The sequence below is a fragment of the Cicer arietinum genome, chromosome 7 (assembly GCF_000331145.2).
Source record: "Cicer arietinum cultivar CDC Frontier isolate Library 1 chromosome 7, Cicar.CDCFrontier_v2.0, whole genome shotgun sequence".
Taxonomy (NCBI): Eukaryota; Viridiplantae; Streptophyta; class Magnoliopsida; order Fabales; family Fabaceae; genus Cicer; species Cicer arietinum.
This window is the reverse complement of record NC_021166.2, coordinates 10,490,881-10,507,191: the sequence shown is the minus strand read 5'-3', so window position 1 is coordinate 10,507,191 and position 16,311 is coordinate 10,490,881. Positions and strand designations below refer to the sequence as shown.

General features: G+C 32.4%; 4 protein-coding genes across 6 annotated transcripts in view; all 4 read right to left on the bottom strand.

Moving 5' to 3' along the window:
* Nucleotides 1-516: 516 nt before the first annotated feature.
* Nucleotides 517-2,030, bottom strand: LOC101507805 (BAG family molecular chaperone regulator 1-like). 3 transcript variants are annotated; one of them, XM_004515739.4, is made up of 4 exons: nt 1,560-2,030; nt 1,204-1,460; nt 975-1,124; nt 517-877 (listed from the first exon to the last, which is right to left on the bottom strand). In XM_004515739.4, the coding sequence occupies exons 1-4, from the start codon at nt 1,813-1,815 to the stop codon at nt 683-685; spliced, it is 858 nt and encodes a 285-aa protein (XP_004515796.1). In that variant the 5' UTR covers nt 1,816-2,030; the 3' UTR covers nt 517-682. The 3 variants fall into 3 exon arrangements, with proteins under 3 accessions (XP_004515796.1, XP_027186768.1, XP_027186769.1); XM_027330967.2 differs by having other exon boundaries at nt 1,204-1,466; nt 1,560-1,967; XM_027330968.2 differs by having other exon boundaries at nt 702-872; nt 1,204-1,466; nt 1,560-1,967.
* A 1,511-nt stretch (nt 2,031-3,541) lies between these two features.
* On the bottom strand, nt 3,542-7,224 carry LOC101508339 (lysophospholipid acyltransferase 1). The gene is made up of 8 exons (XM_004515742.4): nt 6,832-7,224; nt 6,681-6,736; nt 6,330-6,550; nt 5,336-5,744; nt 4,807-4,892; nt 4,349-4,412; nt 4,138-4,256; nt 3,542-3,935 (listed from the first exon to the last, which is right to left on the bottom strand). Exons 1-8 carry the CDS (start codon nt 7,131-7,133, stop codon nt 3,795-3,797), a joined length of 1,398 nt encoding a protein of 465 aa, XP_004515799.1. The 5' UTR covers nt 7,134-7,224; the 3' UTR covers nt 3,542-3,794.
* Nucleotides 7,225-10,003: 2,779 nt separating this feature from the next.
* Nucleotides 10,004-12,390, bottom strand: LOC101508855 (F-box protein PP2-A12-like). Its single transcript, XM_004515743.4, has 3 exons — nt 11,911-12,390; nt 11,461-11,579; nt 10,004-10,654 (listed from the first exon to the last, which is right to left on the bottom strand). The coding sequence occupies exons 1-3, from the start codon at nt 12,208-12,210 to the stop codon at nt 10,225-10,227; spliced, it is 849 nt and encodes a 282-aa protein (XP_004515800.1). The 5' UTR covers nt 12,211-12,390; the 3' UTR covers nt 10,004-10,224.
* A 2,334-nt stretch (nt 12,391-14,724) lies between these two features.
* The window catches only part of LOC101509178 (scarecrow-like protein 28), a 2,407-nt gene continuing 820 nt past the window's right edge, over nt 14,725-16,311 (bottom strand). The window contains exon 2 of the mRNA XM_073363786.1: nt 14,725-16,311. This exon is cut by the window's right edge and continues 16 nt beyond it. Coding sequence (XP_073219887.1) covers nt 14,872-16,311 — 1,440 coding nt within the window. The 3' untranslated portion in view covers nt 14,725-14,871.

Genomic DNA, 16,311 nt, shown 5'->3' with positions numbered 1-16,311 from the left:
TTGCTCTTTATTTTGATTTGTTACTAAACAAATGTACCACATATATGAATTAGTTTTTTCAGAAGAGGTTAGGATCCTTTAAACATGAGATTCAAAATTGGATGTTTAGTTTTTGTGAATAGACATAATTCTATCAGAAGATATTTCCATTGCATCGCACAATTGCTATGATGGTCAAACTCCAAGCCCCAATTTCCAAAGGACAAAATTGTGAGACAATAATAATATAGTGAATAGTGAATAGCACTATCCAATTTCATGAGGATAAAAACAAAGAATTAGTTAAAGTGAGTGGCTGGAGTATAAGGAAGAAAATAGTCCCAACCTTGCAGCACACTCACACACACACACACACAAATATATAATTTATCTCAATATTAATTAATACCCTCTACTCTACCCTACTTATATTAAAGTCCTTGATTGATTACATGGTCCCTACTTCCTACCCAACAATATAAAAAGCAAAAAAATACAAAAATTAAATTCTCACAGCTAAGCAATCACACCGACAGATAACAAAACCGCTCACATAAACACAACACGCTTTAATCTATTCAATACAGCTGACCTAAGCATTCCAACTAAAAGTCAAATAGGAGGATTATATTATGTAACACAAAATTTAAAACTTTTTCATTAGTTAACTAATACACTAATTTAATACCAAAATAATGCATTCTTAATCAAAAGTTTCCCATTTAGTTGTTACTACAACTGACTCATAATGTTGTTCCTGTTTCTTGCACTCTTGCTGCTTTTCAACACCACAATGCACCTTACTCTTATCATCATCATCATGTGCCATGTTATTTTCTTTTGCCTTTGTCATCTTTAGCATATCAAGTGTCTCAATGTGCTTCTGAACTCTCCTAACCTTCAAATTAATTAATTAATTTTATTTTTTCATAACGTAAGTATCAATTGAATTTATTGAGATTACAGTTTTGAAAATGGAAGAGTTAGTTAGTTACCTGTTCTTTTCTCTTCAATTTCAGTTCACCCTCACCATAATAAATTTCATCCAATGTGATCAATATTCTCATCAAACTTTCAGTTAAACTCTCAACATCCAAATTTTCTATAACTCCACCTGTTGAAGCAACACCCTCCAAAGCTGAAACCTACCCAATTTCATTGAATTAATAAAGTCACCAAAAATAATAATAATAAAAAGTGTAACAATGCACATTTTTTGTGTACCTTTTTGGAGAGTTTGTCGACCTCCAAGTTAATTTCAATTAAAGATTTTGAAGTCTTTTCTTTCTTTGCTATTTTTAATGTCTCCAATATCCTTCTTTCTCTACTCTCAATATCTTCAATCAAAACCAACTTTGATCCATCTTTGACTCTTTCAACATCAAGATATGACTTTGAATCTCTAACTTTTTTCTTGAAAATCAACTTCTGATCAAGAACATGCAATCCTGTATATTCTGTCAACATTTTCTTCAATTCCCCTGCACCTCAGAATTAAAAAAAAAACATAATAATAAATCAACTTATATAATCAAATAAGCAAAAAAAATAAGGGTGATTTCTAAAGATGATTAATGTACCAAAACTTGCATGAGAACTGATATGAATTTGGTAATAGGATGAACCATACTTCACTTTCACTTTGATTGTAGAAGTTTTATTATTCACATCTGAATTACGTTTCTGAACTAGCATTCCACCTGGTCTTAATTCCCATTCATCTACAATATTTGGATTTCCATTATCATTGATGTTGTTACTCCTTTTGTCCCTTGAAAACATGTTTTTGATCGTTGACCTTGTTGTTGTTTCTTTGTTTGTAACCTTTGACTGCATTCTAAGTTTTGTTTCGTAATAGAGCTAAAGTGGTTCTTCTTCCCTTTCAAAGGAGGAAACCTGAGGAAGAAGAAAGAACAACAACCTTGACTTGTTCAAAAACTTATTCTTTGTCACAAAGTGAATTGGAAAGACCAAAGGAGTAAGATTAGTATAATTTAGAAGTTAGGTAGTAAAACTACAAATGTTGTTGTTTGTGAAAGCTAGCTGTCGGTGAAAGTGAAAAAACATGTAATAAGGGTGAAAGTGAAATAGTAGTAATAGAATATGAAAAAGAGAAAAAGCAGAATAGGAATGGACAGCGAACAAGAAAAGAAATGTGACCAAAAATGGGACGAAGAGTTAAGGAGAAAGTATTTTCCAAATTTATTGTGTCCTATTGTTTTCGAAATTATTAATTAATGTCATTATTATGCTGTATTATTATTTTTCTGTTTTTTCATGGAAATATTAAAGTTTGATTAGTTACAAAGTTGTCATGGCATAAGTAACATAGAACGGTACAGTATTTTGATTTTGGATTTCTAAAGTGCAGTTTTGAAAAGAATAAAATTTACGGTGATACAACTATGATTTTGCATAACTCAATGTGAATCAAAACATGCATAATGTGATTAATCATACTCAATAATCAGAACCTCCATTAGTGAACAGCGTGCAATACTGTTGATAAATGGCTCTGCACGGATTCTTAATTTAAGATGTTTTTATTAAGATGGAATTGTAATTATCCGCACAGTTTGGGCTGAAATGCCAAGCCCGTTAATTATTGGTTACAAAATTAAAACTCGGAAATTATAGTATGTAATTGGACAAGTTTTGTATATTTTGAAACTTCCCAATAGCTACAAACAAACTTGAATGTAAAATGAAACTGCACCTTTGGAACTTGAAAAGGATACTATATCCACCGTTTTGTCGGCCAGCTTTATGTTGGGACTTTGGAGTTTAGTTATATCTATGAATGAATCCTATCATCATTCAGAAATAATAAGACTAACACTGTTTCAGTTCAATTTTGTGCTGAAGAAAATTTTAACAAGTGTCCTAAAAGACACATGTTAGGAATCAAATGTAAACACATTAAAACGATTACAAAAATAAAAAGTTATGAACAGTTATTTAGTAGTTTCTTTGCGCTAAGAAAACCTCCCCTCTCTGTCACCAACAGACGCTATTATATTAAAATACTAATGGAATATACAATATAATACTTTATCAAAATACAACGGTAATCTATCTAATCCACTTCAACACTCAAGACACAAGATATTTTGGAAGGCATTCTAAAACAATCCAATCATACAAATAACATGGAGAATTTCTTAGGGAAGTACTCCCCCCTGACATTTGTAAGCATTTGAAACTTTGGGATAGCCCTATGATGGACAACTATGTAACACTAACACTTCATATTATAGTTGTGTCTGATGTCTGGTGCTGACAGGTATAACACTACACGTCACAACATATGTAGTTACATTCAATTACTATTGGCGATTTGGTAATTTCATGTATGCATCACTATCATGTCAAGTGTATGTGTTAGTGCTTCATATAAGTACAATGTCTATCCAAAAACTTCTCAGGAACATTACCCTTACTTTGTGACTAACAAAGCATGCACCTTTTTGGACTAGATCAGAACAAATTAACTTGCACTATAGTTAAAATTTGCAAAGTAGACCTTAATTGTTAGGAATCGAGAACTAACACAGCACAGAAATACAGCCTGTTCGCAACATTTCTTCAATAATTACTCTTATCAACCTGTCAACATGATGTTTGTAACCACAAAAATACAATTCAATGCTAAAGTCAAAAATATAAAACGGCTCAACCATTTTCAAGACTAAAGGAGCTGTTACAATGCATTGAAAACCGGAGCTGAACCAGTGGAAACTGAAGATCCAGCCAGCCTCTCCCATTATCCCAATTTGATTTCAAAAACTCCAAAGAGAATAGCTGCACTGTTTACCTCACTGATCCTTTCGAGCTTTCGATCTGACAGGCCTTCCAGGTTTGATTACTTTACCAAGAAGGATGATAACAATAGGAAGAATGGTTCCAACAAAATACACACTTCCATATGAGGCAAGAGTTTCATGCAGACTTAATACCTATTCAAACACAGCACACACAAAAGATTAAACATCGCCAAATTCTTGTAGATCTGAGCATACAAATGGAACATGTGAGTGTTAATGTGTTTGTGGGATTTGGATTGCATGCAGTCAGAACTGCATTCATTGTGACCACATACAACCCAAATCCATGTTTGTTTGTGTGGCATAGAGAGAGAGAGTGAGAGAGAGAACAAACCATGAAACCAACACTGGAATAATTTAGAACCAAAAGTGTGTAAGCAAAATTAGTGAACACCAAGGCATTCTTAACCAGGGCCATTGTTGGAGGCACAGCTTGCTGCCATCTGTAAATGACTGTTTGAAAAGGAAAATAGCAACAAAAGTTAACTACCTGAATAAATCAAGAAAGAAAAGAACCACAAATGAACATAATTCAATACTCATACCTCTGGAACCAGCAATCATCAATGCTGACTGAACAAAGAATATAATGTATCCAGGATACAACCCCTGAAATAACAATGTCAAAATATTAATATGAATTTTTCTCATGTTATGGATCTCAACACATAAAACATGGATTCAATCCAACAGTACAAAATAGCAGCATGGGAAGCTGTTTCATGTTGAATATTCTTCATCAGCTTGCTAAATTGGATAATATTTATTGCCGGATAATATATAGTGGAAGAAGTTAACAGATGTATATCTTACATCTGAGCATCATAAGAGTGGTGATTGAAATGACTATCTTTCTCATTGTTAGTTATTCATAAGAAACTATAAATGCAGTTGCAAAGATAGCAAGTAAGCTTGAAGCAATAATAATGCTTATAGCATATACAGTAGTAATAGAAAGAAGGGGAGGAAAAATCAACTTAAGATGCAGATAAAATTTACTCACATGCCAAATAGCGCTAACAGTCTGTGTGGCAAGCAACTGAAGAAAACCTGGCTTCTTCCCAGTCTGGATAAGCCTTTCATAAACGTCTACCAAAACATAGAGAATAGCAACATTGTTACTTCATATTTCATTGTCAAACCTTATGAGTGAAAGGTAATTAGGTAATCTACAACAAATTTCAATTTTGCATCTACCCTAATTTGAAGCATAGAACACAAGATTAACTGTTTTGAAAGGAAAATGAACTGTTGATGGTTTGATAACTGTTTTTTTTAATCCATGTTTGATGGCATGATCATGCAATAATTTACTGTTAGTAAAATATATTCTATAAGTTATAACTCAAGAAGAATGGTTGTTTTGTATTATCCAATAAATCCTTGAATTTGATACAAAAAATTAAAGAACCAAACCGGTAAAGACTTAAGAAATTGAAAATAGTCGATGGTATATAAGTTTCATGCCTAAAATTGAAAGATAACTATTAGATAAACAAACCCATGCAAGGAAAGAATCAAAAGAAACTCACAATGACGAAGCCAGGTGCTGACTTGAATATTCCACACAGCTGGAATCACAACTGCACTCTTTGCAAGCTCAACACCTAATATATCTACATTCTTAGCTCTGTCCCAACGCGGCTTTGGTGGAGAGGAATCAGTCCAGCCACTGAAACCCAACCCAGATATGATAATAGAAGCTTCCGAAATCGACCAAATGAAATAATATTTCCAGCGTGCCGTGAAGCCAGACATATACTGATAACCCAGCTTTTTCAAGAAACACCATTCGTGGTAAGAAGGATCGGTAAACTTGGATAGAGGAAAATAAGGCACAAGCTTTAAGTACAATCCCATGCAAACACCAGCTTGGAGCAGTGCTCTAATTGTTGCCCCATAAGGTGATGGTTTTGGTCCTTTTGCTCCCGAACTCCAAATCTATCGATAGCAACAAGTCAACAACAATACTAATAAGAATAAACTTCCAATTTGATCCTTAAACTATCACTCTCGCATATATGGTCCCTGAACTATAGAAATATAATAAGTAGTCCTTAAACTATTTTTAATCTATTAAGTTAGTCCCTGAACTATCATTATCTCTTCTATGTATAAAGCAGCCAAGGGACTAACTTTATGGATTAACAATAGTTGAGGGACTTCTTATTATATTTCAATAATTGATTGAGCTCAAGTGGTTAATGAGTTTCAGATAAGAATGAATCTTCACGAGAATCCGAGCTTGAATCTTGATTTGAACAATTCTTGGTCGGGCTTTACTTACCTCCCAGCTGAACTCTAGATTACTAGAGTCTCATTCCCCTTAGAACCAAAGGGTTAAAAGCAAAAATGGTTGATGGACAAAAGAGGAGAGAGGGATAGTTTAAGGACTAAATTGAAAGTTTACTCTACTAATAACAAAAACTTAGGTTGAAATAGCAAGTATGAGAAAAGTTATTCATCACTAATTCAAGGAATTCATGAATAAAGAACTTGATTGACAGTAACTAGCAAGCAGCATACCCCTTTTTCTTCAGTCCAATCAAGATAATCCTTCATTTCAAAAACAGGACCAGCAAAGTGACTTCCACAACAGAGACAGTAACCAACATACTCAATAAGCGTAGGCAATTGAATCAAACGGTTTTTCTTCTGAGCCTCACGCAAACCATCTTCTTTCAACATTCCATCATTATAATTAATTGCACACGATATAACCTTCAACGTCAGAACCATTAAAGCCCCTAATAGTAGTACCAATTCAATAACATACCATAATTAATAATCAACCAAAATAAAAAGCACTCCTTCATTTAATCTTCAGTACCAAAAAAACCTAGAAATCAGAAGAGAAAAAGATGAATAAGCACTTACCAGTGGCATCGATGCCACCTTCTTTCCATGCATCACCACTCATATAATAAACATGGCTACAGAAAATAAAAAAATATACGTATATATTAAAACAAAAAAAGAAAATTGAATTGAATTGAATTAAGAAGAAAGAGATTGGTAGATTGTGTACCAGCCAATGAGGTAACCGAATCCCAAAAAGAAAGTGACGATACCACATCTCGGACGATAAAGGAGCATAGAAGCGTAACCTAAAAGCATGGGAACAAGAAAATGGAGATTGGAAGAGAAACCGAAGGAGAGATAGGAGAGAACAACACCGACGGCGGCGGAGTAGAAGTGTTTAGGGAGGCGGCCGGGAACGAAGCGACAGAGGAAACTGAGGGGAATTGTGGCGACGAAGCAGATGAGGAAACGAAGGACGGGGATGGAAACACCAATGGAAGCGGCCATGGAATCAAGTTGAAGCTCCATGGCCTTTGTTTTTAGATTCGTTGTTTGGTTTGGATTGAGTTTTTGTATCAAATGTTTTTGAGATGAACCTTCAAAGTTTAACCTTGTCAAGATTCAAAAGGATTAATTATTAATTAAGATTCAAAGGATGTGCAGTTGTGAAATGACTAATATGCCCTTACCTGTCACCACATTCTTAACTCTATCTATCTCTCTCCCCTTAACGAGAGCAACTAACTTCCTTCACATGGTACACTCAACATCACATCCTTGGTGTTCTTTGGAAACTCCGTCAACTGTTTTTGTCTTTTTCGTAATTATACAGCAAAATCAATATATTTAGAAATGCTATATTCGGTATTTAACTTTATTAATTAAATAAAATTTTACTCATTTATTTTTTATTAAATATGTATTTTGACTAAATATGTGTTTTGATTTTTTATTTTTTTTTAAATTTATTTTTATTATTTATGTTTTATAAATAATATATGTTAATCTTTTTCTTCAACCTCATTTCAAATAACTGTGTAATTATTGTCATGTTAATATTAGATCATTTGTAAAATTAAATGATCTTAACAAAAGCGAGATTAAAATATAGAGAACTTTGATAAATATCATTTATTTTAAATAATTTATATATGTTTCAAAACATGTTAGAAGAGTTTTTTCAAATGCAAACTTATTACAAGGTTAAATTGATTATTTTTTTAAAAAAATTATTGTAATACACATATTAGCACTTGTTTGAAGGGATTTTAATAACTATATTTTGTTATAATTTTTATTATGATCGTGATAAATTAAAATATATCATGTATAAAAAATAAATGACAAAAATTAATCAAAAAATATATAAAGGGTTAAAACGAATATTAGGTAAAAGATAAAAAAAAATTAAAATCATATTTAAATATAACTTTATCTTTCTATGTAAAAGTTAATTTCCTTTTAATTTGATTGGATCAACGCTAATGTAGACTTATTTATAATTTGGTTAACGAATATTGACCAAATACTACAATTTAGTTTTTTTTTTTTAAATCAATATTCGATTTATTAAAAAATTTCATTTAAAATTTCACATTTCGGTTATATGAATAATTTTATACTCACATTCAATTAATATCTTGTATTTTGTCAAATTATAAAAATATTTTAAAATTAATTGTATACCAGTGAAAAATTATTTTACACTATGAATGCGTGTTTATTAACTTTTACAATTTAATATGTGTATTATTATATAATATTTTAACTTTATAATTACAAGAAATAATAATACTTACATCTTACTCACATATCAAATAATCACTTATACCTGTAACCCATTTAAGAGTAAAACCACTAAACAATTATTGAAACCTTTCAAAAAATATTTTAAAAACTTACTTAGTAAAAATGTTTAATACTCTATTACTTTTAGAAATAAAATTAATAAAATCTTAAATCAATTGATTTTTAATTATTTTTTTTTACTTTACTATCAACCAAAAAATAAATTTCATACGAAATCAATTATAATAACTTAAAAAATAATTTTATATCATAAAAATATGACATTTTTTTATATAATTTTTCTAAAGAATATATCATTTTAAAATTCATCTTAGATATCTATATTTGTTAGTTTAAGCACTATCAATTATATGTGTTACTTTATGCACAATCAATTGATAGTTGGAGATTCAATTAAACTCTAAATGTTTAAGTTCTTGAACCATTTAGTTAAAGTCTAGAAGGTATGATTTATGGACTTTGTTTATAGAATAACATATATTAAAATAAATCTATTCTTTAAATAAATTTTAGATACTCCGAAGATTTTTGTTTTGCTTACATAAATTTGAGATGAATGAAGATAATTCGAAGATCTAGTTCTTACAGTTTCGTACAGGTATATATTGCTTGAAAAGATTGAAGAGTACGGAATGGAATATAAAATAAAGATAACTAAAAAGATGGATTCAATATAAGGACAAGATTGTCTATCTATCTCTCCTATCTTTTTCTACTTTTATTTTTTCTTTTAAAATTACCTTATCATTTTAAATATCAACTCTCTCTATTTTATCACAAAAATTATCTAAAATTACTCTACTTTTAAAAATACAAAATAGAGAACCTAAGTTCTCTTATCTACCACCACAGGCATAGGAATTAGAGGGTCCGTATTTGGAAGAATTTAACAGAGATAGATTGGAAGAATTTAACGGAGATAGGTATTAGACCCCTGACCACAAAAATAAGGTATTAGGCCCCTGTCTATATAGTTTGCTTTTCTTCTTTTTTTAAACAGTTCTTCTTTTTTTAACTACAATTTGCATTTGTTACAAGTGTTTTAGACAACATTCTTCCTCTATTAATTTTGAAAACACTTCAACATTGAGAGATTTTTAGCCAAGAAAGATAGATTTAAATATTTTAAATACAATCACTAAAATATCAAGCAACTTTCTAATAAGTATACAGATAAATATATTTCAATTGATAATTATAAGAACATAGTATATTTCAATTGATAATTATAATAACATCGATATACAAAAATTTTAGTTTGAACTCATAATTCACTCCTCTCTTAATAAAATAAAACAAAAGTTAAAACATCTCCCACCATCCACTATTAAAAAAATACATGTAGTTGTTAATCATTTAGTGCAAATCATATTCCTTTTGTAGCTCTTAAATAATAGTATCCCATGAATTATAGAAGAAAAAAAAATAGTCCACTTTATTTTATTCAATTCCTTCCAGCTTGATCAACGTTTCTTTGTCATAAAATGGACAAATGAACTTATTCTTTCTGCCACACGTATACAATATTCTTCATCATACAAGATTATGATAAAACATTCCATACTAATTAAATATATGATAGATATACATTTGTATCCAAAAAGATTATTAAAAATATATATGGTAGATATACATACATATATATAAATATATATACACATCATCCCCTTGCTACTACAAAATTCTAAACCTAATTCTATCAGAAAACAAAATTCTAAACCTAAAAGAACCCTATAAAAAACTAGATTCTCAACTGCACTAATCTCTAATGCATACAAAATACTAGTACAGTATATTTTCAATTTAGAGGTTAAGAGTAGTTCAAAAATTCTTTAACCTTTGTGAATTCACTCGGATACACAAACACAGAATCTAAACAGAGACCACCTTTAGTATGTGTGCAATCAATTTGAGTCATAGAGAATTTAACTTTTGTTGATACATTACCATCCTCAACAACAAAATCGCCAGCATGGTAATAGCACCATTTCCCCGCGCCTTTCAAAAAACATTGTGATGAACCATACTGTCCGTCCGAAGTCCACAGTTGGAATCTGACAGGCTTTATATCCCACCCATGAACATATTCTGTGTTGCAAACCCTTCTTCCAAACCTTTTGGAGGCTTTTCCTAGATGTATTCTGAAGAATAAGCTATATGTGCCGGATGGAAATGGGAATTCAACTTCACCATCCACTTCAAACCACCAGGTTTGTTGGAGGTATGCAACACTAGTGAATCTGGAAATGATGGAGATAAGATAACATTGGTATTACTCCAAAATATGTTGAACTTATTTGACATTAATTTAAACTAGACCTGTTGTTTTGGAAATTAAAATGACATAACTTGGCGTCGCGATCCCAATACCCGCTGTTGCAACTGGGATCGCAACGCTTGGAGCTTCATCTACCAGAACAAGAAAAGGAAATGAAGTGCAACCTTCATCAATATCTACACGTTTTCCTTCATAACAGCACAAGTTTAGCTAGTACAAACAAATACCAACAGCTACAAGTTTCACTTGGTAAGTGAATTCAGAACACAGTCAAAAGACTCTTTAAACATGGTTAAAAGATGAAAGTATACAAAATTTCCTAGACCAAAATACACTAGAAAATGAATACAATACATAATTGTTACTTTACTTTCCCACTTAGGCCTCATTGGATTTATTTATTTGAGTTTAACTACTGGCATATGCAGTTGTGAACTATTTGAAAGAGCTTATGAAAACCACTTATCACATGTCTATAAGCTATTTTTTTAACTTATTTGCACAACCTCTTCAAGATAGCTTATGAAATCAATTTATAATTTATGTGAAAACAGTTTGATAGAGATAGCTTCTACACGCCATAAGTGCTTAAATAAGCCGGTTATCCAAACAGACAGTTAGCCTCTTTTAACTTCATAGTAGTAGTTCATACATTTAAGCAAGCAAAGTAAAAAATGAAATGGATCAGTTCATTGAACTTCATCAACTACAAAGATAGCATTATTAAGCCAAGAATTATTAGCAAAAAAGAATTGAAAAATATGTCACCTAGATTCTTCGGTGGAGATATAGTTCCAATATCTTCGATCATCAATCCCTGTTATTGACAATCCCTTAGCCGATATACACAAACACAGCTTACCCATGCTTCTATCCAACCAAACTTTCTGTAATAAATTAATACAACAAAAGTTAAAATTAAAACTAAATAAAAAGGCTATTCTCTTCACTTCTCTTCTCTATACATAAACAATTCATCGGTGAATTCTTGTGACACACATCAAACACAACATGAGACATCAATTCTGAGTAATATTTGAAAAAATAAAAATAATTCAGTGTTATCATAAAGTCGTGTCGGTTTAGGGTCAGGTACCAGTTATCTATGCTGCTGCGTACCTGACCTGTTGAACCGACACATGTTAGACAACAGACACAACAGATTCAATTCGAAGTGTCCTAATTACATAACAAACAAGAGTAGTAAGCTATTGTTACCTTGGTGCCTCCATCGAAAGTATTGACGGAACAAAGGATCTTATAAAGCCATCTCTTCCCCAAATACGATGGAAAAGTACCGTCAAAGATTTTGTTAATTAGGGCGTTATAATTAGGGGGGAGTTTGGATTCCCATACAAAATCAGCGGCAGAAGCACTTCGAAAAGTGCGATTCAAAGAAGCTAGTTTGCAAATCTGAGGAGGATCCATGTATTCCATCATAACGGCCACGCAGCTTTCCGGCAATTCATCTAAACTCGGTTTTGACGGTTGGGATGAAATTGAGAACCGGATCCCCATCAACTGGTGATGGAATCGGGAATGAACTCAACAATAACTCAGCTTAACTCAGCTCAACTCGGGCTTCTTCTCTTCTCTCTGTACTCTGTATATATATATATGAAAGCACGAGAAACAGTGTAAACATTTGGTTGTTTGTGTTTTACTACTTTTTGTTGTTTGTTTGATTCCTTCGAAAGCGAATGTGACAGCGGGATAGGATATGACGTGAGTCATGTTTTGTTTTGTTGGACGGAAAGCCAAAACCACAAGGTGATGATTTTTTTTTTATAATAAGAAAATTAAAGTTTACAAATTATACAATCAAATATCTCTTTTATCAAACCAAGTCATTGGAGTTAATCAGTTTCCAGATAATTTGAGTTTGAATTTCTTTTTTTATTAGACTTTTCTTAGTTTTATATATGGAGGGAATATAATTTCAATTAGTGGAGGATGTTGGTTGAATCATATCAACCACCATAGCATAACCAAGTTCAAAAATAGCGAAAGTAATATTAAGGATATGGTTAGTTGGAGTAATGTTGGTGGGAAATTTTTTTTTTTTTAAATGTGTGTTCAATTCAAATTTTAAAAGAGAAACAGAGGAGAGCAAAATTATTTTTAAATATGTGTTTACTCCTTCCATTTTTTGTTATCTGGAGTGGAGAAAATAATTTTTTAAATGAGTTTTTGATTTAAATTTTAAAGCTGACGAGGAGTTAAATTTCTTTTAAATTTGTTTATGTTCTCCCTCTATTTTAGGAGGATTTGGAGGGAGGAATCAAAATAACTTATAAACAATTTAAAATTTCTCTCTTCTCATTAAATTAAAAACAAAATTATTAAAAATTTCTCATCTCTCCTCTCATTTCCTCTATTAAACCAAGTATGTTTTTATTTTTTTCTACTCTCATCTCCTCCGTTAACATCCCTTCGTATCTCTTTTGTTGAACCACATAGATCCTTAGGCTTTTGACAAGCTTAATATCAAGCCTTAGAGTCTAAAGTTCAATCAAAACAGCAGAATAAAACCCTTTGAGTGATCTACCATTTAGATCTCGAACAAAAACACCACAATCCAAAAGTTTTGTCCACATTTATCTTGAACCAACTAAGAGGAGGTTTAGTCCACCAACAACAACATCCCGACTACATGAGGAGAATGAAAATGCTAATGAAGACAAATTTGTCAATGAAAGGAGTTTGATTGAGAATAAGATAAATAGGATTTTGTCCACATAGGATGAACAGGAAAATATAATACTAATGCAATCCATTCAAATCTCATATATTGCCACACCAAATGAAGTAATACATTTGAGATCAAACAAGATCTATATCATTTATAGAAAGATTTAAATCTAATTATTCATAAAGACTAAGATTAAAAAAGTTACTGTAATAATCCGAGTTAATAACATCATTTCAAAATAGAGACTAAAATCGTGAAAAAGTATATTTAAATATTTGGATTTAAGATAAGTATTTATTCTTCTTTTTTCATTAAAAATCACGTCCTTTTCATAAATAAATAAAAAAAAAAAAACCACTTGCGTAGACCTTTGCATCGGTTTGATTTTGTTATAAATTTGTTCTTTATAAAAAATCATTAGCTTTCGGACAAAGATGTTTGCAGCTATTCCTTGCCTACTGTAACAAAAAATCTAATAGGTGACCAATGATATGTTCCTCATCTGCCCCTAACTTGCTCCCACATATTGATTATCTCCGTCTTATCAGAACAAAATATTTTCTCTCATCGGTCATCGTGGAATTAGTGGTGACAACTAAAGGAATACGTTATACGTCATTTTGACAAACCCAGGTGTAACATTTCCTACTTATTATTATTGATGCAGACACCAACGGCAAACATGCCCCAAGGCAGTCACTTTCAGCAGCTTATATTAATCATTCATCAATTGAGAAAATAGTTATGGGTTATATTAATACAAATAAAATAGTCTTTTATATAATTTTGATATATAATTTTTAAAATAAAAATTTAAATCACTTCGTCCGTAAGTCATATAGTTCAATTGTCAAAATAGTTATATTATTAAGTTATACATCATATTTTAAATTCGAATCTAGAAACATTGGAGATGTGTGAGTTTATGATAATATTTAGCACATGATTTATAAGACAAAACTTAATTTTTTTAAAAAAATAAAATGAAAGTTGTAAGCATTCACCTCTACTTTTGATTTGATTTTAGTTCAACTTGAAATGTTGGGTAGAAGCACCAACTATTTTCGCTTGGAAGTGATTACAAAATGAGAAATAGGTATGTAAAAAGCAAACATGAATAAGGAATTGTAAAGAATTTCATTTCACTTTCAAATGCAGTACAATGACTTGAGAATGAATACATAAAGAATGAAATAATGACCGAAATTGACTTCAATATACCTAGAAATCTTGAATATAAAATAAAGAACAGAAAGTAGTATTGATGTATTAATACAAACAAATTGCACTAACTACTCTTTGAACTAATAAATCTTATCTGCAACAAAGAATGAAAGAATAATAATAACAATAATGACAATTTTCCTACCAACAAAGAATACTCTTGCTGACTCCTACCCTTTTGTTGTCCCTGTATATATCTGACTCTGAAAACAATGTATGATGAATATGAATGAAGTAAAGAAAATCTGTGGCAATGAATGATTTCAAGCTGGTTGAGAAAAAGAAGACGAGCTTCCAGCAACATCAACCGGTGCCCAAGACGATACTGTATAGAGAGGTTGATCAAGCCAACCCAAAGTAAGTGCCGTTGCTCCTTCCTTCTCTTGCTTCTTGATGCTGTAATTATCACAAGAATACATCTTCATCAAAAACTGGCTCTGAATCGTTTCCCTCTCGGTGACTCCCATGCATCTGAACCCTCCATGCTCCACCATCATCTTCCTCCAATTCCCAAAACTCTGGTGCCTCTCCAACCTGTCCCTTCCTTCACAAGCAACGATGTTCCTTATCTCCCTTGCATACATTTCCTCTATCTTGATCCTCATTGGACTCTCCAGTGGAAGGCCACTATGATCAATTGCATCGAACAGTGCCGAGTAGTATTTCAGCGAATTGCACACTCTTGTATCCAACCGAGCAGCGTTGTGTTCCGCTTCTTGCTCTGCCATGACCACAACTGTAGGATTGGTACTACGAATAAGGCCCAAAAAGTCCCTCAATGCTCCTCCACTACCATCATAAAGTGTCTTGTGAAGCTGCAAAACACAGTTTACAGCTACAGTTTCATGTTCCTTCACATGAAGCATCCAAAGTCTCACATCTTCAAGTCTGTCCACCACAGGATGGAACTCAAATGGAAGGTTCAGAGCCTCAGCAAACCCTGCAAGCCTGTCTCCAGTTTCGTTCAGCTCTTGTTTGGACTCCCCTACACCAGTAATTCGAACATGACTAGGAGGATTAGTCCTAGAAGATAAACTTTGGAACAAGCTAGGCCATTGAAGTCCTTGCTTTATGTCAAAGTCTATAATGTGAACCCTTTCTTTCCCTTCAAAAGCCCTCAACAGCATCTCATTTGATGTGAAATGAAGAAACTTGGGAATTGGGGTAACCTGATTTAGAAGCCTCAATGCAGTGGCAGTTTCATCATCATCCACCACTCTATCAAGATCGCGAGAAGTGGCGGTGATGTGAAAAACATGAGGCCAAAGCCTAGTGACCCTGATGGCTAAGGCTTCTGTAAAATAAGCACAAATGCGGCTTATCGAGGTTCCCCTGGGAGATGCAAGATCACCCAATTTAGCAATAAAATGGTTGATTGCAGCCACATTCCTTGATCCAATAGCCTCAACACAACCAGTGAGCAAACTCAGCAGCTCAAAACCGCGATGCTCCTCTTGTTCACCCTCTTCTCCTGTCTCCACTTCGGTGCCTTCGTGCTGATAAGGATTCCCTGAACCATTACCTTCTTCATGTTCTGATGCATTCTCATTAAACCTCAAGCTCAAGCTCTGGCTTTCTGATGAACCATTGGAGACTGAACCTTCATTGACATGATGATGTTGATGTTGGTGACTACCCTCACCGAAATTTGTGATCTTTGTTACAGCAGATTCCAGCCAAGGATTGTTAGACAAAGGCAAAGG

Excerpts from the sequence above, each read along its gene's own strand:
- LOC101508339 (XM_004515742.4), bottom strand. The coding sequence starts at position 7,133 with ATGGAGCTTCAACTTGATTCCATGGCCGCTTCCATTGGTGTTTCCATC. Across the intron at positions 4,893-5,335 it reads CAGCACCTGGCTTCGTCATT|ACGTTTATGAAAGGCTTATC; the intron begins GTGAGTTTCTTT and ends ATGTTTTGGTAG. Across the intron at positions 4,257-4,348 it reads GATGATTGCTGGTTCCAGAG|TCATTTACAGATGGCAGCAA; the intron begins GTATGAGTATTG and ends CTTTTCAAACAG.
- LOC101507805 (XM_027330967.2), bottom strand. The coding sequence starts at position 1,815 with ATGCAGTCAAAGGTTACAAACAAAGAAACAACAACAAGGTCAACGATC. Across the intron at positions 1,125-1,203 it reads TCGACAAACTCTCCAAAAAG|GTTTCAGCTTTGGAGGGTGT; the intron begins GTACACAAAAAA and ends GAAATTGGGTAG. Across the intron at positions 878-974 it reads AATTGAAGAGAAAAGAACAG|GTTAGGAGAGTTCAGAAGCA; the intron begins GTAACTAACTAA and ends ATTAATTTGAAG.
- LOC101508855 (XM_004515743.4), bottom strand. The coding sequence starts at position 12,210 with ATGGGGATCCGGTTCTCAATTTCATCCCAACCGTCAAAACCGAGTTTA. Across the intron at positions 11,580-11,910 it reads CTTTCGATGGAGGCACCAAG|AAAGTTTGGTTGGATAGAAG; the intron begins GTAACAATAGCT and ends AATTTATTACAG. Across the intron at positions 10,655-11,460 it reads ATCTCCACCGAAGAATCTAG|ATTCACTAGTGTTGCATACC; the intron begins GTGACATATTTT and ends CATCATTTCCAG.